Source organism: Scomber scombrus, chromosome 16 (genome assembly GCF_963691925.1).
Source record: "Scomber scombrus chromosome 16, fScoSco1.1, whole genome shotgun sequence".
NCBI classification, from domain to species: Eukaryota; Metazoa; Chordata; class Actinopteri; order Scombriformes; family Scombridae; genus Scomber; species Scomber scombrus.
Window position 1 is genome coordinate 27,914,372 of NC_084985.1, and position 21,487 is coordinate 27,935,858.

The 21,487-nt window shown below is 40.5% G+C and overlaps 1 protein-coding gene, 1 long non-coding RNA gene and 5 other non-coding genes across 10 annotated transcripts; all 7 read left to right on the forward strand.

Moving 5' to 3' along the window:
- The first annotated feature begins 1,790 nt into the window (after window positions 1-1,790).
- Window positions 1,791-6,178, forward strand: LOC133996189 (uncharacterized). Of its 4 annotated transcripts, none has more exons than XR_009927198.1 (10): window positions 1,791-1,924; window positions 2,299-2,370; window positions 2,829-2,861; window positions 3,037-3,081; window positions 3,824-3,882; window positions 4,127-4,174; window positions 4,691-4,747; window positions 5,133-5,187; window positions 5,686-5,739; window positions 6,030-6,178. It is a non-coding gene; the product is annotated as an uncharacterized LOC133996189 (long non-coding RNA). The 4 variants fall into 4 exon arrangements; XR_009927199.1 differs by having other exon boundaries at window positions 6,033-6,178; XR_009927200.1 differs by lacking the exon at window positions 5,686-5,739.
- LOC133997089 (small nucleolar RNA Z40) lies at window positions 2,894-2,962 on the forward strand. The gene has a single exon (XR_009927243.1). It is a non-coding gene; the product is annotated as a small nucleolar RNA Z40 (small nucleolar RNA).
- Window positions 3,163-3,300, forward strand: LOC133997091 (small nucleolar RNA SNORA8). Its single transcript, XR_009927245.1, has one exon. It is a non-coding gene; the product is annotated as a small nucleolar RNA SNORA8 (small nucleolar RNA).
- LOC133997100 (small nucleolar RNA SNORA18) lies at window positions 3,918-4,051 on the forward strand. The gene has a single exon (XR_009927254.1). It is a non-coding gene; the product is annotated as a small nucleolar RNA SNORA18 (small nucleolar RNA).
- LOC133997092 (small nucleolar RNA SNORA8) lies at window positions 4,215-4,352 on the forward strand. The gene has a single exon (XR_009927246.1). It is a non-coding gene; the product is annotated as a small nucleolar RNA SNORA8 (small nucleolar RNA).
- LOC133997101 (small nucleolar RNA SNORA18) lies at window positions 4,783-4,916 on the forward strand. The gene has a single exon (XR_009927255.1). It is a non-coding gene; the product is annotated as a small nucleolar RNA SNORA18 (small nucleolar RNA).
- A 4,484-nt stretch (window positions 6,179-10,662) lies between the features above and the next one.
- txnipa (thioredoxin interacting protein a) lies at window positions 10,663-14,237 on the forward strand. Its single transcript, XM_062436135.1, has 6 exons — window positions 10,663-11,074; window positions 11,773-11,848; window positions 11,950-12,097; window positions 12,185-12,544; window positions 12,652-12,948; window positions 13,058-14,237. The coding sequence occupies exons 1-6, from the start codon at window positions 10,819-10,821 to the stop codon at window positions 13,103-13,105; spliced, it is 1,185 nt and encodes a 394-aa protein (XP_062292119.1). The 5' UTR covers window positions 10,663-10,818; the 3' UTR covers window positions 13,106-14,237.
- The last annotated feature ends 7,250 nt before the right edge of the window (window positions 14,238-21,487 follow it).

Genomic DNA, 21,487 nt, shown 5'->3' on the forward strand with positions numbered 1-21,487 from the left:
ATGTAATTAATGTAAAGTACATTGGACAAAGTCTGGACTAGTGATGCTTGATAATGTAATTCTACTTTAACCCTTACATACTGTTCATATTTTAGACCATGACAGTATGTTCCCCTCATAAAGTGTCTATACCAAATTTTAAATCACAGATGTGTTTAGAAAGCATCAATAGTGGATCTGACTGATCAATAAATGTGTGATTAAATTATTCATGTTTCAGAGAGCAGAGAGAGAAGAAAAAACATCTACTATCACACAATATCATCATGTCCTATTTTACCTAAGACATGAAAATATAACATAGCAATAATGATGTAAATGTATTTAATGTAAAGTGAAAATGACAAGAACTTTATGGAACTGTGGGGTTTATTGTATAACCATTAGAGCCATCAGTCTTCACTGCTACATCATAAAAAGAATGATTACAACTATTAACTATTCATTTAACATAAACACATGTCAATAGATAGTACGGCTCAAATTTGACCCAGAACAGCCTCAATGGACAAAAATGTGTAGCACCTATACAAAAGTATAACATTTTAAAATATTTTCATTTTTGGTTTGTTTTTACAGCTGTCAAATATGACCCAAACAGTATGTAAGGGTTAACAACTATATGACTTATCAGGACTATGTTAACCTGAGCTGTACACTCTGCTCAGGAGTCATTCTCATCATAATATAATAATAATCTGGTTTCATGTCCCATCCTTCATCTGTTCTGAGACCACTGAACCCGGAATTACAGAATCACAAGGAGTTAGTCTGAAATAGTAATTTCTAGGCTCATCCAATATTTTTCTTTTGTGAACAGCTTGATAAAACAGTCTGCTGCATCACATAAAACACAAACAGTAATGCAGACACACATATAGAATAAGAGTGAGAGAATGCTGCCTCGCAAACTGCGCTAGTCAACTATCCGAACACAGAAATATTAAGAAAAGTGAGTGTAAATGATTCTAAAGATCATAATAATAGAAACTTTATGACATAAAGTGAGTAAACAGCGTACTCGTGGGGACATAGAGCGTTAGTATAAAACTTTTTACGGCACTGGGGGATTGGCTGCTTACTGAATTGCTATGACGCGCAGCGGCGGAGTCAAAAAGCAGTTGGAATTGTCGTAACGCAATCTTATAAATGACTCAGCAGGACCGAGAAAGCTCTTTCCGACATTGTCCTCCTCTGAACGAACACGTCTGAACGAGAGTGCGTGGAACAGGCAAGTTTCTAAAGATATTTCCATTATTTTTAACATATGTAGCAGTTAATATTCATATATAAACACTGTGCTTCAGACGGGGAGGTTTAATCTGTAATTATAACGGGACGGCTTCAAATGTCGCGCCTGCATTGCCTCGTGTGGCCGAGTTACTTTAGCTAGCAGTTAGCTTAATGCTAATATGAATGTGTAACAGCATGTTAGTAGTGTCTTAAGTCAAACTCAATGCTTCTATTACTTGGGGAAACTGCAAACAAAGCGGGAAAAGCTGTAAAATACTGTTCTGAAGAGATGAATTAACTAATAAAACAAATGTAACAGCTAGTGCTAATCCTGTAATTGTTTTACTATTTAACATGTTGCTTTGAATGCTACAGAGGGAAATAGTTTAGATTATTTGCACAAGTTAAACTTTACATACATGACATAACAGTGCAGGAAGATACAGAATGGGCTTATTTAAAGCCTCCATTTCACGGTATTACAGAAAATAATTTGAACAAAAGTGTGTGCGCACATGTGCGTGTGTCTGTCATTAAGTGTCTGTTTCTTTGATTGTAGATGGCAGCTGAAAGAAGAAAACAGCTGATGTCTTTGCTGACACCTTTTAGTTGAGAAATGGAGAATTGCCTGAGAAATGGCTTTGAAGAAGCTGTTCAAACCAGCAACAAGTGTCCTCAACTGGCCTAGAAGGTTTGTCAAATGTTGCATACAACAGTAATGCATAGTGACAGCAAATGACCCAGGTTGACAAGCAATATTAAACCTGCCATGTTCCAAAAAATGACTGCTTGGGTGGAGGCAGATGTGTGAATCATGTGACCCCCGCCAGTGGGTGAGTCCACCTCAGTGCCACAGTACAGACTGGTCAGTGGGGTTGTCCTTCTCAGTGGGCTGATCCCAGAGTATCAGTGTGGCTATAGAACATCAGGTTTTGCTTTCACCTCTGCACTGATGGTTGCTGAACGGTGTCAATGAGGCCTGGTACATTCACCCTCTGTACACTGGTGTCACTGATAGATCATTTGTATTTTGGTTTTAATGATGCCTTTCCTCCCTTTTTGTAGGCTATGACCTCATTGCTGGGAGTGTGATGATGAAGATGCCCGGCAGTATGCCCTACCTCTCTGGGACATGAGGTTAGTATGTGTGATCTTGATAATGGCTCTTACTGTAGTCACTGGAAGACAATAAATGAAGCCTCTCTGGCCAGAATTACAGACTAGAGTGAACAGCTCAGTTCTCCTGACTAACTCCCATCACCCTACTGTATACAGTTGATGTGGATAAATGTGAAAGTCATAAATCAGTGTTATTGCACATAGTACCTGCTGGTGAAGCCACAGTCAGTGTTTGTCTACTCTAACTGCCCAGCACATCATTCCAGTCTAAGATGTTTGGCACAGTGTGAGCTCTGGTCCTGTCAGGTGGGCTGTGGAGCTCACACAGTGCAAAGAGCAACCCATTCTCTTGCAACCCACTGCTGTGAACTCTCTGCAGCAGTGTTACTTATGAGAAGTGACAGCTTCTACTGTGACATGTTGTTAATGTCTGCTGCTGTTATTATTGTAGAACTTAAACGTGTGTGTGTCTGCAGGTGGAGGAGCAGAGCAAAGCAGCAGCCTGCAGGGTAAGTTTTATTCCAGAACACATCCACTGCTGACTTGTTATGATGATTGGCTATGTTCAACTGCTCTGAACTGTGAATGACAGCTGCCTCTCTGAACAACACAAGACCCTCTGATAACTGACTGTGATAATGCTGCTGGAAACATGTCCTTCATCCTCTCCTCTTCCTCCTGCAGGTTCCTTCTACAGCCTCCTCCCCTCAGCTCTCTGCATTGAAGCATGTAAGTACACCCCACCAAGATGGATGGATAGAGCATTGATAGCAGGAGGAAGCAGAAATGTTTTACAGGACAGTCAGTAACAGCACTGTACGGTATCTGCAGCCAGCTGGATCATCAGCTGGTTTGTTCATAAGTCAGTGCTAGAGAATCTCAACATATGGCATCGTTGGTCTCCTCGCTGCATGTGTGTGGAGTCCTGGTATTTATGTTGAAACACACATCCTTTAAGACAGGGGTGTTATAAGAAAACCTATGTTAATCATGGATCTGAGCTCGTCCTCTGAAACCACTTTCTTTAAAGTGTCTATAGTTGATTATATAGATTTGGCATCATTTAAATCAAATTGAATTGATGGAAATATAGTATTTTGAAATAATAAAAATGCTCCCTTTGAGACAGGACTTGAGCCGGAAAGCTAATGTGGGTTCAGTCAATGTGATTACGGTTTTAAATGAAACTTGACTATATGGAAACAATCTGTCCCATTATGTAGATGGTATTTAATTCAATCAATACATGAAGACATTATCATGAACCCAAAAGATATAAATCATTGTCAGCTCTACTTAGTGATGATTTAGGGCTCTGATTGTTTTCAGTGTTGACTCAAACCAGCAGATGTGTTTGTGTAGTGCAGGCAGTCACAGCCTACCTGCTCTCCCAGTCCTGATTCCAGTGAAATAATAAACTTGAGATGATCTGCGTACCGTCTGATTTCTTACTGTCATGTGTTTCCTGCAGGTTTCTAATGCAGCGTGAGCCTCTCTGTCCCAGACTTGAGCAGAGATTCAATAAAAAAGGTGAGTGAACAGAAAGAAGTGATTTTTAGTTGAACACTGAGGTCTATCCCGACAGACACTGATCTGTAGAGTCATGTCGTTGGAAATGCCTCAGAGAGCAAATCTGTAGTTTCGCTTTACCCACATGTTCCCTGCAATGAGCTCTGTGGGATATAACTGCAGGACACATGCTGACCTGTGGAGACTGACTCCACAGTAACATTACCCCTCCCTTTTACTAAAAGTAGTCATTTTTGTCTTTCAGGTCATGCTGCTGATGGAACAGAAACATGAGACTGAGCTTGTGACAGTGGTAAGTGGGTTTGTCTTTCTATGATGACACAGTCAGTAACAGCACTGTACGGTATCTGCAGCCAGTTGGATCATCAGCTGGTTTGTTCATAAGTCAGTGCTAGAGAATCTCAACATATGGCATCGTTGGTCTCCTCACTGCATGTGTGTGGAGTCCTGGTATTTGTGTTGAAACACACAGATCCTTTAAGACAGGGGTGTCAGTCATTTTAGTTCCAGGGCCACACAGCCACATTTTCCATGAAACGGGCTCCTCAGTTTGACTTGCTCCTGAAGTCTGCCATCAGACTTTGCATCACTTATCCTGTGGGCTGTATGTTTGACACCTTTGTTATAAGAAAACCTATGTTAATCATGGATCTGAACTCGTCCTCTGAAACCACTTTTTTAAAAAGTGTCTAGAGTTAGATTTGGCTCCATTTAAATCAAATAGAATTGACTGAAATATAGTATTTTAAAGTAATAGAAGTGCTCCCTTTGAACTGTCTGATTTTTTACTGTCATGTGTTTCCTGCAGGTTTCTAATGCAGCGTGAGCCTCTGTCCCAGACTTGAGCAGATATTCAATAACAAAGGTGAGTGAACAGAAAGAAGTGATTATTAGTTGAACACTGAGGTCTATCCCGACAGACACTGATCTGTAGAGTCATGTCGTTGGAAATGCCTCAGAGAGCAAATCTGTAGTTTCGCTTTACCCATATGTTCCCTGCAATGAGCTCTGTGGGATATAACTGCAGGACACACTTTTGGTGATGTTGAAAACCTGATTCAAGACGACAAATCAGTATGTTACATAGCAAGAATCCTTCTGATGCATGAAGATGTGATGTCATGCTTTTTGTTTAGACAATTTTAATCCAGAAAATGGGACTAATGCTTAACCTGAGATTTTGTGGAAATGTGTATGTATGTATTAGGTGTGTATTAAGATGTATTTTAAACAGAACTATCTAATTTCAGATTGCTGAATCATGCTGGAGATATCATCCCAGGAGAACTGTCAGCCTGCTTCACTGTGAGTAACACACTGCCTCTCTGCTCTGTGATTGGTCATATACCAAAGCTTTCAGGTATTCCAGTTCCTGACTTGCTGTGGACATGACCAGAAATTAAATCCCATCCCAGTGGGCTTCTGCAGCAGCCTGCTCAGAGGTTCTGCTGGGTACATGAACCAGCCTTTGTCTCATTGCCAGTCTTACATCATATCTGATCAACTGTAACATTGTTATTTTAAAGTGGTGCGTTAGTTAAATCAGTGTAGCACTTTGAGTGCAACAGGGTTTATATCAAAGTATGTCCACTTTTGGTGATGTTGAAAACCTGATTCAAGATGGCAAATCAGTATGTTACATAGCAAGAATCCTTCTGATGCATGAAGATGTGATGTCATGCTTTTTGTTTAGACAATTTTAATCCAGAAAATGGGACTGATGCTTAACATGAGATTTTGTGAAAATATAGGAAATGTGTAAGAGACTATAGATGTATTTTAAACAGAACTATCTAATTTCAGATTGCTGAATCATGCTGGAGATATCATCCCAGGAAACTGTCAGCCTGCTTCACTGTGAGTAACACACTGCCTCTCTGCTCTGTGATTGGTCATATACCAAAGCTTTCAGGTATTCCAGTTCCTGACTTGCTGTGGACATGACCAGAAATTAAATCCCATCCCAGTGGGCTTCTGCAGCAGCCTGCTCAGAGGTTCTGCTGGGTACATGAACCAGCCTTTGTCTCATTGCCAGTCTTACATCATATCTGATCAACTGTAACATTGTTATTTTAAAGTGATTTGTTAGTCAAGTCAGTGTAGCATTTTGAGTGCAATAGCTCAACACTTTGTTTCTTTATTTTCAGAAGCAGCAGATCTGAGACCAGCTGTCAACACTGATCTATCACTTCCTCTGTAATACGTCACATCTACAAAAACGGATGTGTTCACTGCTTCACATTTTGTATTGTTTTTCCTACTGTGTGCAATAAAAAAAAATGTATTTCCATACCTCGTCACTTGTCTTTTTGTCTAATATGTGAACAATGAGGATAACAGGATGTATAGTTTCTGACGGTCAAAGTAGAAACGGGTGACTTTAGTGTCAAGATAAACCTTGTTACAGGAATCATGGCTGATCAGCATATTCTGAGGTCAAACTATTAATGAAGTTATTCTATAAAAGAGTTGCTGGAGCTTTCACTTTCTGGGTCTTTTTTCTCTTCGAGCACAATGGAAGTAGGTGAAGTTCTAGAAACTACTGTGTACAGATCTGCATATTCCATCTACACACAATACCTGATAGCAGTATAGAATACAGTTCATTTAGTTCTATAGTATACACAATAAGATCAGTCAGTGCAATGTACAAAAAGGGCTGACATGGATGTTTGGTTTAAAAACAATGTTGATATAAATGTCAGCCCAAATACTGAAGAGATTAGGCTACACATGTCTCAGGGTATGCATTGGTACTAGAGTTAACTGCTGATTCACACTTAAATGTGAAGTTTCTCATTAAGGGCAAACCGAATCATCCTCAGTCACTACCATGATGTATTCAGAGATGTCTACAGGAGAGGATTATGTGTGATCGCAATTTAATTTGTTTGGGGGGAAAGGGATATGTATTAATGTAGCTTATTGTATTTATTGGTGCCAACTCCTCATTCCCAATGTGTGCAGGATAAAATTTGAGCACCAACAAGCTGCTCTGGTTAGTATCAGCCAGTTAATGGAGGAGCCATCAACAGATGTGAATAGATGCTGTTAAACATGAAGTATTACAAGTCATTTATTTGATCCTCCTAGAAACGACTTAGATGTATTGTGTGTTATGCTTAGATGTATTATTGTACAGACAGGCATTTTTATAATACTGTATAATTGCTGCTCTTTGTTTCGTTTGTTTCATCTATTTATGCTTGATTATTGCTTTGTATGTTATTCTCAATATAATTATTGCATTGTGTGAAGCATCTTGTAACTTTAGTTTGTGCCATACAAATAAAGTATATTATTAGCTCTTTTAATACATCTATGTCCAACATACCATATATCTATGTATTCTGTAGCTGCATTTTTCCTCCACTAGGTGGCAGCATGTTCACACTAACAGCAGCTCTGACTAACAGAGTAACTGTCAGCTCTTAAGCAGACAATGAGTTCAGGTTTCATTATGTCCTTAATAGGAGTCATCCTAAAAAAAGGAGAGTCTTTTCTGATTGGGTAACACAAAAGAATGTCTCCAGACAACCATCTTTACTTCTCCCTTTCATATTGAGTCAACATTATAGATTGTTGAGTATTTTTTCTCCATTCGTCCATATGTTCTCTCAGTATGAGTCGACATGCATGACCCTGTGCAGCTCAGGACAGGTGCATGCACCGCTTTGTGCACATTACCTCATTCTATTGGAGCTCACTCATTGGCTGACCTTGCACCTAACTAATTCATTGGTTGGACTGGCTTCTGTTTACTGAGTTCGTCTGAAAACACATCACTCATCAACAGTTTTACTTGACAACAAAACAGCAGGCACATGGTAGGTAGTTATTCCCACCTGATTATATAAGTCTCTATTTCAGTGAACATGTAACAGAACACTGCAAACCATACATGCACACATGTTTTGTTTTACGTAAAGTCAGGACGGATCAGTTAACCTTCATAACATCCTACATTCTCAGTGAAAATGCAAGCTGGTAACTTTCACAACCGCCCTGCACTTCTTCAGGATGGGGTGATTCATTTTCATATGACTGAGGTTTTGGGCAGAGTGTCCCTTTAAAGAAAATACTGCTGATGGAATCATGGCGTCTAAGAAAAAAATCAGGTGAAAGTTCACAGAAGGGAACAAAGAGATGTCAACAGATCCAAAACAGCTTCTAGTCCAAACCACAAGGAACAGCAGCTGGCTGTGCAGGTCACATGACACCACACACACACACACACACACACACACACTCACTACGCACATTAAAGAGGAAAGCGCTATAAGAGAAGAGAATGCCACACATTCAAAATATTATTTTCATCGAAGTGTGAAACATTAGCTCTTATATATATTTAAAGCTCACAGTAATACAGGCAGCCGTGCAGAGCCACAGATGGACTGATGCTCATGTCATCTGCACCAACAAGACTGACTGCAAAGAATTAGACGCCATGTTGGATCACTGTATCCACTTCCTCAAATAACAAGACTTCTGCTAATGAAACAATATGAGGACACTGTATCTCTGTGCATTTCTTCAGTACTCCTATAAGGGCAAGGTAAAGTTACAGAAACATTTATTTATAAAATGCAATCCTATGCAACATCCCTGCAACAAACATTATATGTAACATATACATACAGTGTATATATATATATATATAGCTTTTTTGCCAGCACGTGCATGGGTATAGTTACATGTGCAGTAGTGCAAGAAACACTCTCTCTATACAGCAGGTAGCAAATGGATAAGGAACTAAAATAAAAAAAATAAAAAACAAACAAACAACTGTACACACAGTGATACACTTTGGTTGTGTGCATGATGTGCACATTGTAAATATATATGCGCATGCACACATGTTGAAACATTTGCAGAAGTTGTGAGTGTGGTAGTGAAACTGACCTTACTGGGGTCACACGCACACACACACACACACACACACACATATACACACACACACACACACACACACACACACACACACAGACACACACACACACACACAGTTCTACCACTTATAAAAGTAATCATTTTAAATTGTTTGTATTATAGTATGTTTTGGTTTTTAAGCTGCTGGAGAGCATTGGTCCAAATTCTTTGCTGCTTCATTACCTCACTTTCCCACAGAGATCAATACAATTCAGTGTAAACTCTTATCTCTGTCGTGATAGAGAACCAGCTGATAAGCACTGAAAATGACCTGCAGTGTCACTGATATATCGACTGCCAAATCTGCTACTGTGCATGTATTAAAACAGAGCGCTTTGTTAAAAGACTTCACATGCAGTTTACGCATGCCCCACATTTCATACTGCCTTGAAGAGGTTTAGTTGTGAGTTGACAGTTGGACCTTTCACAATGTTAACATGCTCTGTTACGTGCTGCCGCTTATGTTTCTTGCCCTTTTAAAAGTAACTGTAGGTAGAGAGGCCTTATTTTGCAGAATATGCTGATGTTTTAAGTCCTTGATATACTTGTTTTGCAGGTGTGAATATAGTGCGGTAACTAAGGTGTGGTTTTGACTTTATAATAGTGTGGGTCATATACCACAGGGTGGATGCGACATTATCATTGTCCTTTAACATCAGCGACCCACTTTCACATCTCAAATCAACTAATCAGCCGCTGTTATCAAAGGCAACAATGAGCCTTTAGGTCCACATGGATGACATGTCCCAGTGTTGAAACGTCTATCTTGTGCCACCCTAAGTGCTAGTAGTACAAATGCAAACCTAACTAAACCTTAATTAAGACTGACAGCATTAGAGCTGTGAAAACATATTGTAACAATATCAATGAATCAATCAAACAACTCTATTTATCCCCGCAATTCATTTTGCAGCCTCAAGTCACATGGAAAGAACAAAAACAACCAAAAAAACACATACAGCATCCGCTCTGTCAGTACCACATGTTGGCATGGGCAACAATATCTACATTTATGTCATTTAAAGTTAAATAGTATACCATTTATTATATCTAAATGAACAGATTTAGATGACGTAGTACTTGAGTTCATCTGACACGTCTGACAAGAAAAGGTTAGGAACCACTGGCCTGGTTAAACATGAACCTCCAACATCCTCAGTTAAAGTCCAGCTGGTGACCTTTCTCATCCATCTCCCCTCTCATCCTGCCTCCACTGTCAAATCTACAACAAATACATAAAAGGCCTTAATACATTCATTATAATTCAGTACATTTACTTGTACTGACTGTATAACTTTACAACCACATTTTCATAAGGCAGCCCAATCGAATACTAAACTACTTTATTTATCCTATAATAAATGTGTCTGTTGCCAACTAACACATTCATTTGAACCTAATTATAGGCTATATTAAATTATATCAGTATATACTATTAGGAAATACATCTTATGTGAAAACGTATTCATGCTATTTTATACATGTATGTCTGTATTTGTGACCTATTTCCAGCCCATCCCTACTGACTGAGTTTTCGGGATGAAACTCTTCACCTGATGACTCACAATTCTGATCTATTCACACATAACTCACGTTACCTGGTTTCAATATGTTTACTACAAATGTTCTTTTTCTCTGTGTAACTTCCATTTCCTGTGCTACATCTGCTGAGCATGCTGTACATTCCCCCAGCCATGCGTTGTCCACGCGTCGGCTCAGGGCGCTGATTGGCTAGAGCTCACACAAACAACACTTTTCCACCAATGGGAGCGGTGTGCACGCGCTGAGCCATGCTGTTCATTCTGGCTCCTCATGGGCAGCTCAGGCTCCACGTATAAAAGCAACCGAGCCCTCTTTGTTTACAGCAGACTGAAGTGGAAGCAAGAGCTTCCGAATACGAGCTATCGCTTTTCAGCGGCTCTATCTAACGACCACACGGCTCTACACGTTACTCTACTACATTACGGTTTTTAGCTCCTTGTTGGATAACCTTTATTCGCAATCATGGTGGCCATGACAAAGAGAGTAAAAACCTTCCAGGTCGCTTTTTCTGATCCCAGTAAGACGTTTTACTGCGGAGGAGACAAGGTGTCTGGACGGGTGGAGGTGGAAGTGAACGAGGTGATGCGTGTGTCCGCAGTGAAGGTTCGGGCTCTGGGCTGTGCTAAAGTGGAATATGCTAAAGGAAAGCAGCGTTGTCGTCAGGAGGCTGAATACCTGAGATATGAAGAGGTTCTGCGGCTTGACGACCAGCCCACAGGTACGAACACTTTATTAAAATCATGTAACCCTCCGCAGTCAAATATCACCACAGTACAAACTGGAACTTTTGTCAGAAGTTAGCACACTGTCGATATATGTGTTAATGTCATTTAAATGACAGACATCCCAACTCTCCCGGAAGTTCCGGGAGTCTCCCGCATATTGATAGCGGCTCCCTGACGCCTGCTAATGAGACTCAATCTCCCGGAATCTGGAGTGAGCGAGCAGAGCGCGCACTAGAGAGTGACTGTGTTTGTGTGACTATAAATGCAACGCGTCCTTATAGCTCTGTGTTGCTGCTTATTAGACCGACACCGATCGCCCCCCCCCCCCGGAACGAAACTCCCTGAAATGACTTTTTGCAGGTTGGGATGTCTGAAATGAGCAGTTTTGTTAGTTTAGAAGTGTTTTGATATATTCAGTTTCTTTTGGCATGTTCTACTAGTGTGAATAGCTGTGTTGACTTTGAGTAATGACTGGCTGACAGCAGATTAATTCCTGGAATGATAAACTCAGTACAGTGATAGTAGAGGGAGTCTCCCCGGACTTAATATGGATACTTATTAAGTTACACTGGTGTCCCCCCACGTTCTATTAAAATGCTGTTGGTGGCTGCCAGCCACACCAGAGTCAATAAGAAGTATGGTGTCATTGATGGATGACAGGCTCTAATGAATTCTCCTTTTCTTCTTCCAGACTCTGATGGATCAGTCGTCTTGAGGCCTGGCAACAAATACCAGTACACCTTTGGATTTGAGCTCCCACAGCAAGGGTAAGTCAGCTCTCTTAATCCATCTTAGAATGTGAGGCTTTTCATTTAGGTTTATTTTATGGAATAGACTTGGTTTTAACTTTTCACTCATGTTCTCACAGGCAGTTGGTGTCTTCATACAAGGGCAAATTTGGGTATGTCCATTACTCTGTGAAGGCCGTGATGGAGAGGCCACAGCAGCCTCCTCTGGAGTGCAAGAAACCCTTTGAGGTGGAAGAGCCTCTGGATGTCAACACCCCAGACCTGCTGGTGAGTTCACTGATATGAGAGTGCTGCTTGAGTTTGATAACCATAACCTCCAAATGAGTTGAGTCTAAGTTTCCTGTTTCTCCTCAGTCTCCTACAGGTGGCATGAAGGAGAAGAAGGTCACCTGCATGTTCATTCCAGATGGTCAGGTGTCACTTAATGCTAAGATCGACCGCCGTGGCTTCTGTGAAGGTGAAGACATTTGCATCAATGCAAAGTTTGAGAACACCTGCTCCCGCATCGTGGTGCCCAAAGCAGCCATCATTGCCAAACACATCTATCAGGCCAACGGTCGGACAAAGGTCTTCCGTCAGAAGCTGTCATCAGTGCGTGGAAACCACATCATCTCTGGCATGTGTGACGCCTGGCAGGGAAAGAGCATCAGGGTTCCAAAGATCAAACCATCCATGCTGAGCTGCAACATCATCCGTGTGGAGTACGCGCTCATGGTAAGACTTAAGCTTCTACATGCAGCCATCAATCTTAATTATTACCTTTTTGAAAACTGGGAATTTAAAATCAGTGCTAATGTTTATGTCTGTGTTCCTTTTTCTAGATTTATGTCCACATCCCAGGAAGTGAGAAACTGATCCTGGAGCTGCCTCTGGTCATCGGGACTGCCGGTCTGGGCAGCCGCAGCAACAGCGTCAGCAGTCAGGAGGGTTCAGTCAGCAACGCCTCTCAGAGCTGGGTGTCTCTCAGGATGCCCTCTGAACCGCCCAGCTACAGCGACATCCCCCGCGACTGCGGCCTGGACCAGCCCCTCACTCCACTCCTGGATGACTTTGATGGTGACGACAGCCCAATCTTCATGAACGCATTCCCATTCCCATCACCGCCACCTTACACTGAGGTAGGTGTTTCAAACACATGGTTTCCATGAGTCACTGTAAAACACTCACTCAAGCTAATAAGTAGTTATGTATGCTTATCTAATAAATCTGTACTTCATATGTTTCCAGGCTGAGGAGGAGTTCAATGGCAACGCTCGCATGCTTCCTGTCTTCTGAAGTCCAGCAGAGCTTCTAGAACTGTGGTCCAGCTCTCAGGGACCGTTAATTTAAGGCACTTCAAAAGGAGCAGAAGGTCCAAACTCCAGAGAAGATGTGTTGGATGGAGAAGTAAAGCCAGGACTGTGGGGGTGGACAGAAAGACACTTGCCTGTTGTATCAGCTGTCTTCACTGCGCTTCATCGCCTTCGCTGATCCTGACTGAGTGTTCATGGTGGTGTTCTTCAGGTCGTGGATGTGAAGGTCGAGCCACACAGTCTGTGGAGCACTACGTATCTGAATAAGCTGTCCCTTCCAGAGACTCTTGATCAGGGTCTCATTGCCTATCACAGACACTTTATGACTTTGTTATTGGGGCCAAGCGTTAAATGAGTCATGCCCAAACCTGCTGTGACAGCTTTGCTTTTTAGGGGTTTGTCTTTTCCTCATTCCAGTCAAACCCTGTACCTGTTAAGGATTCATTAGAAAAAACCTCCTTTTGTTACTTCTGTCCAGTCAGTTTGTGTTGCTGTTAAGAATTAGTCTTGAATATTGTTGCCTTTGAGAATTACAGCATGTAGAATAATCTTTCCTGGATGCAGAGAGAGTCTCATGCAGCATCCATAGTTTCATATGTATCAGTGTTTGAAAACAATTATGGTTTGTTCTTGTTTTTATTGCACTTTTTTTATGAATGCATTTTGCTCTACTACTGCCTACAAGCATTTATTTGTTAAGTTTGAACAATGTTTCTGATGTTTAGAGTGAACCCTGTAGGTAAAACACTCCAGACTTGTTGAAAGCCTCACATTTATTTTCCAAACCCAGGTTTGGTGGTGAGCGGTGGTTTCTGAGCACTGCCAGTGCCAAACACGATCTATAAAACATACATGCTCCAGACTGATGGAGCTTACCTCATGTGAGGATAATCATTCTATCTGATCTGCAGTTGTCCTAGACAACATTTCACTGTGAGATCCTTCCTGTGGTGGTTTCACAACTTCTATTCTTTCAGGGTTCAAAGATAATAATCACTGTTTAAGACTGATTTGTGAGAGATATATTTGTAATGCATTCTTGATACTTAAAATAAGTATTTTTGTATGAAACCCTATGGGTTAACTTTTTTTAATAAAGAAATGTTCAATATCAATACTCTGCATTTGCTTTTTCCTTCAGTTAACTCACATCTCTGCCGTCTTCAGCAACACATGGAGACTGTAGAAAGCATATTCATTTTGGAAACTAATATTATGTCATTGCAACTAACCCTGTTGACAGTTATAGAGTCATAACCTGAAAAACAATGCTGGCATGAGAGCTGTCAGTCTGCCACAGAGCAGGATTTGGGATTCATTTACTGTGTAAAGAATATTAGCTAACATTCATATCTGGAAATACCAAACTGTAAACCACTATTATCTGTTGTGACATGACAGTTTCTTGTCACCTGTCTGGATGCTGATCTAAATGATGTTTTGAGAACTGATCAGGACTAGTGATGTTATACTGTGATGAGATGTTGTTGCATTTTTAAAGGACAGGTTCACAATTTTTCTAGTGTCCTAAAGCAGCAGTCAGATGTTCATATGAACAGTAAAGAGTTTTTCCTCTCTGTAATCATTCCTCCTGTTCATACTGACTATTAAAAGATCTCCTTCACATGTGCTTTCAATATAAAGTGATGGAAGACAAAATCCACAGTGTGTCCACACAGTCATTTAAAAGTAGATGATCAGCTTCTATTGAGCTTCATCAGTGTGAGTTAGTCATATCAAGTGATATCTGACACATTTACAGTCTTTTTAGCATCAAATTCCCTCTTAGTGTTTCCCTGTTGAGCTGTGGTGGAAGTATAGTAACAAAAAGACTTTGACACTAAAAACACTGTAACGTTGAAACATAGAAGATGAAGATTTGACTCATTTGGACGCTGAAGCTTCATATTAGCTTCAGATCAACTTTTAAATACATGTTTACACAGAAGGAGGACTGTGGATTTTGTCCTCCATCACTTCCATTGTAAGTGCATTATGAAGAGATCTACTAATGGTCAGTATGAACAGGAGGAATGACTACAGCAAGAGCCAGTGTTTCTGTGACTGAAACATGTCATGTGATGTTTTTTTATATTCTATAGACATCATGGTTCTTCAGGATCTGTGTTGTATTATGAACAAAACATCTGTGTGAATGTATTTAAAATGTGTAAGCCTCTACACACAGTGAATCCAGCTGGTGTACGGGTGCGTGCAGCCACATGCCTGAGGATTTTTTTTTCCTTTCAGAGTGTTCTCTCTCTGCTGACGTCTGGTTCCTTCTGAGTGCAACAGATAAGGAAACTTTATCTTTGACAGACTCTGTGGGACTGCTGCTCTGCATCTCTGCTGTACTCTAGCTATGGCTATGAGGGGAGTAGCATGGATATGTATGGTGTTCAGAGGGACCATACCCCCCCCCCCCCCCCCCCCCCCCCCCCCCCCCCGACCATCATTCATCACGTCATACAAAAACCAATGCGTTCAAAAAACATGATATGGTTTTATGGGGGAGTGAGTCACTCTATTTTTGTCTCTAAGAAGTTTCTAGTTCTCGCCAATAAATAGACTGACAGGTACACACTGTGAAATCATGTTGTTTTATTTTTTGACGCTGTGGTTTTTGCAGAAATAACATGTTGATCAATGAGCTTCAGAGGTTCTGGGAGGCAGATTTTGTTGCTTTCGTGCAGAGCCAGGCTAATTGTTCCCCTGTCTCCAGTGTCTGTGCTAAGCTGCTCATGTTTGTCCCTCTTCCTTCCTGTTCTATACATCCTCTTTGCTTTTTTGTGTGTTCTCACATTAAGCACTGTTCCACAGGGCTGTGTGTGACACTTAGCAGCAGTGTTAAGTATCTATGAGCACGTTGAACAAACCACTGGCAGCAAAATGTAATGTTTCCTTTTAGTTTTGTGCCCATTTGAAGTTGCCACAACAAAACAGATACATATAAACATAACATAAATATGAATTAATAATGCAGAACAGGTGGAGGGTTGGAGAAAGGTGTAAAGGTGTGGGAAAATGTGCAAATGTTGTGCCACCAGTGTGTGTGTGTGTGTGTGTAGGGGGGGGAGGAGGCTGGGTTGTCTGGAGGCAGAGGGAGGGTACAGTCAGATATAGAGCAAAGGTTGACTAATTAAACCCGCGTCTGTCCACATGTCCGCTGTCCATCTGCTTTCCTAGAAAGACTAACATGGAAGAGAAACCGGAGGCTGGCCCCCTTCAGTTTTTTTCATCACCCTTTTATTAGTGCAAGACAACATTACATAACTGACTTCACACAAGCTAAACAACACATTAGAGGACATGGAGAACACATGAAATCATAAAATAAAGGCAGAAATAAGAAGTGAGATGAGTGGTTTAAATGTATAAACTTTTTTGGTTTGGGGTAGAATTATAATCTCTAGTTTGGTATGAACATAACTACAATCGCATGTTGATACCAAATGTCTATATATGGACACACAGAAATTCAAGTTGACTTACGAGAGAACTCAACAACACATTCAAACCTTCAACAGCATCAAACATGTCTCTGAAGTTATGTGAGTGAATATATATTAAATACACACAATGCATACATTACAATAATTATATTACAAGCTGGACCTCATGTTGGATTCTATTTTAAGTCCCACTGTTCACTGCCACGCTGTCAGATTTGCAGCAGTCTCAGAGGAAACGCTGGTTAAAGACTGAGCTTTTGGACGTTATGTGTAAACATGTACATCAGTATTTCCATAGACTGGTCAGATTATTAAACTTACAGCAGATTTTCTAAAACCAAACTGACAAATGACAGTAAAACACAACATAAAGTGTATCAGTAATGTGTTGCTCCACCACGAGCCTCCAGAACAGCTTCAGTTCATCTTATCAGAGATTCTCCAGGCGTGTGAAGTCCTACTGGAGGGATTAACATCATCTCCCAAAACATACTCCCTCATTTTGTGTTTTGCTGACTGATTGAGAGCTGGGCTGACACCTGCTGACTGTGAAGGCCAAAGTGTATGATTCATATCATTTCCACACTCATCATGTATGTTTCTGCAACCATGTATTAAAGTTTTTAGTTTTAAGTGTTGCGTGTGTGTATCCAAAGCCTGATATATGTTATTCCTCTGTCATCGAGCTACAATGAGCCACACTGTTTCATTGAGTGACATGAACACACACACACACACACACACTGTAGTTTATTTTGACTCAGTCCCACACACACTGTCCTGCTGCCAGAAATACTCATTAGAGCATATCCCTACATGGATATCCAGGTATAGGTTTCGACAATAGGCCTGTCACCCTAACGTCTGTAGTCATGAAGTCCTCCAAAAGGCCGGTGTAGACCCACATCGAGGACCACCATCTGCTGGACCCCCTGCTGTTTGCTTACCAGGCAAACAGGTCAGTGGATGATGCAGTCAACATGACAGTGCTAATAGCACTCAGTGCTATAGCACTCAGTCATGCAGGCATCATCCACTGACCTGTTTGCCATCAAGCAAACAGGTCCTGCAACACCTCGACTCCCCAGGGGGATTTCAGCTTGATGTTCACCCAGCTCACTGTGCCTGCCTCCAACTGTCCGTGGATCAAAACTTTCCCGACAGCCAGGAAGCAGCAGCTGAAGCAGGGGAACAGTCAGTGCTGGCGTCCCTCAGGGATGCGTGCTCTTCTCCCTCTGAGTCTAAACCAATGACTGCACCTCAGGAGAACGTCTGTTCAATTCCTGAAACCTGCAGATGACACAACAGTCATCTGCCTCATCTGAAACAAAACAGTGATGAGTCTGCATACAGATGGGAGGTTGAACAGCTGGTCCTGTGGTGCTGTCACAACAATCTGGAGCTCACCACACTCAGAATCCTCCCACTGCTGCCTTCCCATGCAACCTCACCATACTCAACAGCACTGTCAGCTGTGAGATCCTTCAGGTTTCTGGATTCTACAATCTCCCAAAGCCTTAAGTGGGAGTTCAACATTGACACAGTCATCAAAAAGACCCAGCAGAGTATGAACTTCCTGCACCAGCTCCAGAAGTTCAACCTGTTCAGGAGCTACTGATCCAGTTCTACACAGGAGTCATGAACTGGGCCCTCATTAAATTATGGAATAATTTTTCAAAATGGGCCTATTTGTGGAAAAAATGTGTAATATTTGAGTTACATAAAAGCTTTTTTTAGAGATCCAGCTGCAGTCAGGTGACAGAGAGAGTGATGCGGGAGAGCTGCCCCGCAACAGAGGGACAGAGTCAGGCTACCGATGAGAGAGAAGAAAGAGAGAGAATCACAGTGGAGCAGGAGGGGTCCGCTGCCCCGTCAGATAGTCTGAGCAGGATGGATCAGAGACTGATCAGATATTTAATATCAGCGATCCTGCATTATGGCCAACTAAAATGACCGAGTCTGATAGAGTAGGAGTAGGAAGAGCAGAGGAGAGGCAGTGTTGGTTAGACTTAAACTACATGTAGTTGAACTACATAGCTTAACTACAATTAGCTGTAACTTGCTGGTAGTTAAACTACATTCATATGTTGTGCTGCGTCAAGTATTTCAACTACTTTTTGGGTCATTTTTTGTAGTTAAACTCAATTTACAAACTACAATTATGGTCAATAACATGACTTTTTTTTTTAAAGATTTTGTTGGCATAGACGCCTTTATTTAGCAGCGTAAATAATTATTGTGTTCCAGAACTCTTTGAAAAAATGCATGAATCATGTCATGACAAGCCAACATTGTTGTTCAAGACACAGTGATCTAGAATATGTCTGCCTCTTTGGGTTTTTATTACATTTTTTGTAGACTGATTTACATTTCTGATTTACAAGTGAGTATTGTGGTAGGATTTTCATTTTCTCTTTATATTACCCAACATGTCTATAGATTACCCAACATGTCTATGGGGAACCTACAGTATGTTGACCAACATGTCAGCTTTTTTTCTTTAAAAAAATAAAACTGAGTTGAGAGGCATATTTCTGCTGGCATGCTGGCCTGAAAATTATATTTATTTATTTTAGTCTAAACCACAAAATGTGCAATGCATTGAATTCATTACTGTATATTAAAACAGACTGAAGACTACACTGAGATTCACTGGTAGAAATGACTGTATATACTGAACATAACCACCTACTGTATGTACAGTAACATGCCACTCTTTCTTTAACCACTCATATTAATCTCAGTAGTCCATGCCCTCTTTACATCTACACAACACAACACAACACAACACAACACAACACAACACAACAAAACACAACACAACACAACACAACACAACACAACACAACACAACACAACACAACACAACACAACACAACATAACATAACATCACCACCTACTGTATGTACAGTAACATGTCTCTCTTTGTTTAACCAGTCCATATTTATCTCAGCAGTCCATGCACTCTTCATGTCTTGCCCTATTTGTATCCTGTGTCAGTTCACAGAAATGGTTTCACCTGCTAGACATTCCTTGTATATCATTCTGAAGATGTAGGACATATACTGTGAGACTGCTGCTGCACCAGCTCTGTGTTTGTGTTCTTTGAATCACTGTAAGGAGATGTGACCCCAGTAAGGGTTGCATGGAGAACTGTGTTACTTCAGTAAGGACATGTAGTATACTCTATGTGTTTAGTTAAGGTCTTTGTAAAGTATAGATCATCAGAGAAAGTCACAAAGGTCAAGAGTTTAACAGGAAGGCTTCTAGTTTATAACAGCCCCATTAAGTCTCTTTGTTACCTCTGATAGAGGTGACAGCCTACAGTCTCTGCTTTGTGTTGTGATGATGATGATGATGGTGGAAGAACAGCTGACTGTTAGTAGCTGATTGTTAATTGCTTACAAGCACTTTGTGATCTGGGAGCTACAAACCTGGTCTCATAAAACCATTCAGTATAATAATAATATTACTAATCAAAGGAAACTTACAATACTAATGATCAATAACCATTAAATGACAAATCAAGGGGTCCACTCTTGACCAGGCCCAAAGACTTCATCCCTACATACTGTTCAGGGTCAAATTTGGACCTGGATGGACTTTGACTAATGTGACCTTAAATATGTAGAAATGGAAATAAAATGCATCATTTTTGTGCAGCTGATGTCCAGATTTCACTATTTTTTCCAAACATGTTAATTTCTTCATATTCTATCAAATGTTTTACTTGACCATAACATAGTGATTGTGAATGTCTTTAAAAATAAATAAATAGAATATACTCTTCATTAAGGATTAATCAAACATTTATTAATGACTGATGGAGAACGTATGAAAGTTAATTGGAGCAGAGACTAATTATGAGTCAGAATATTTCAGAGTATGTAAGGGTTAATATATTACAAATTACACAAAGACAGCATTGATACAGATGGATCAGTACACGTGGATTTCAATACAATTGTAGTTGATAATAAAGTCTCTCTCTGATAGGCTAGAGATGAATATTTACAGGTCACAAGCCTGGCCTGACTTGCTCCCCCAGTGATGAGCTTTAAAGCAGCATCGTTACCATGGATACTGTGTAGCCTAGTATTAAATATGAAATATAAAATAACAGCATACTAATATGAAAATAACCTACTTATGCACACTATCAACTATCAAATAAAGGTAAAATTACTAACAAAATGATATTCTATATTACCAAATTTTGCATTTAAATCTCAAATGATGTATTTAATGTAACATGCAAAAGATCTATGTTACATTTTTTAAATCATTTCATATATCTTACACATAGTGAAAAGAACAGAGTAAAACAAACAGTGTAAACAGTTTTGTGACAGGTGAAACATTGTAAAGATAACAGAAGAGGGTGTGGGTGTGTATTATGGGTATGAACAAAAACAAGTTTCAATGATGTAATATTGCGTGCTAGTGTGTTGGCGAATGTTCATGAGAGCTGGAGTGTTTTTACATACTACAAATGATTGATATATCACTTTTTTTAACTTGTAACATCAAGTGCTGTGTGTAGCAGGAACTCATTTATGTTAGAGTATGAAAAGTCATCTCAGGAACATGTTTCATTTCATTTCAGGGACGGATGAAAAAAACCCTGAGAATGAGAGAGAGAGAGGCTGGAAGGAGTGACCGGAAATGGAACACTGGACAGGCTGCCACGGATTTGTTAACAATGAGAAACAGTGGCCTTTCTATCCCCTGTTGGTTCTGATGACTACATGCCCCAAAATGAATTGTCACTTGGTCACTTGGTTAAAAGGGAACTCCACCCTCTGTTCATTCTCTCACTGATAAAGTATAATTACAGTCTGGGTTACAGTGTTCTGATAACATTTCACTTATCCATTATCACAAAGGATCACAGCATTACATCATATCTAAC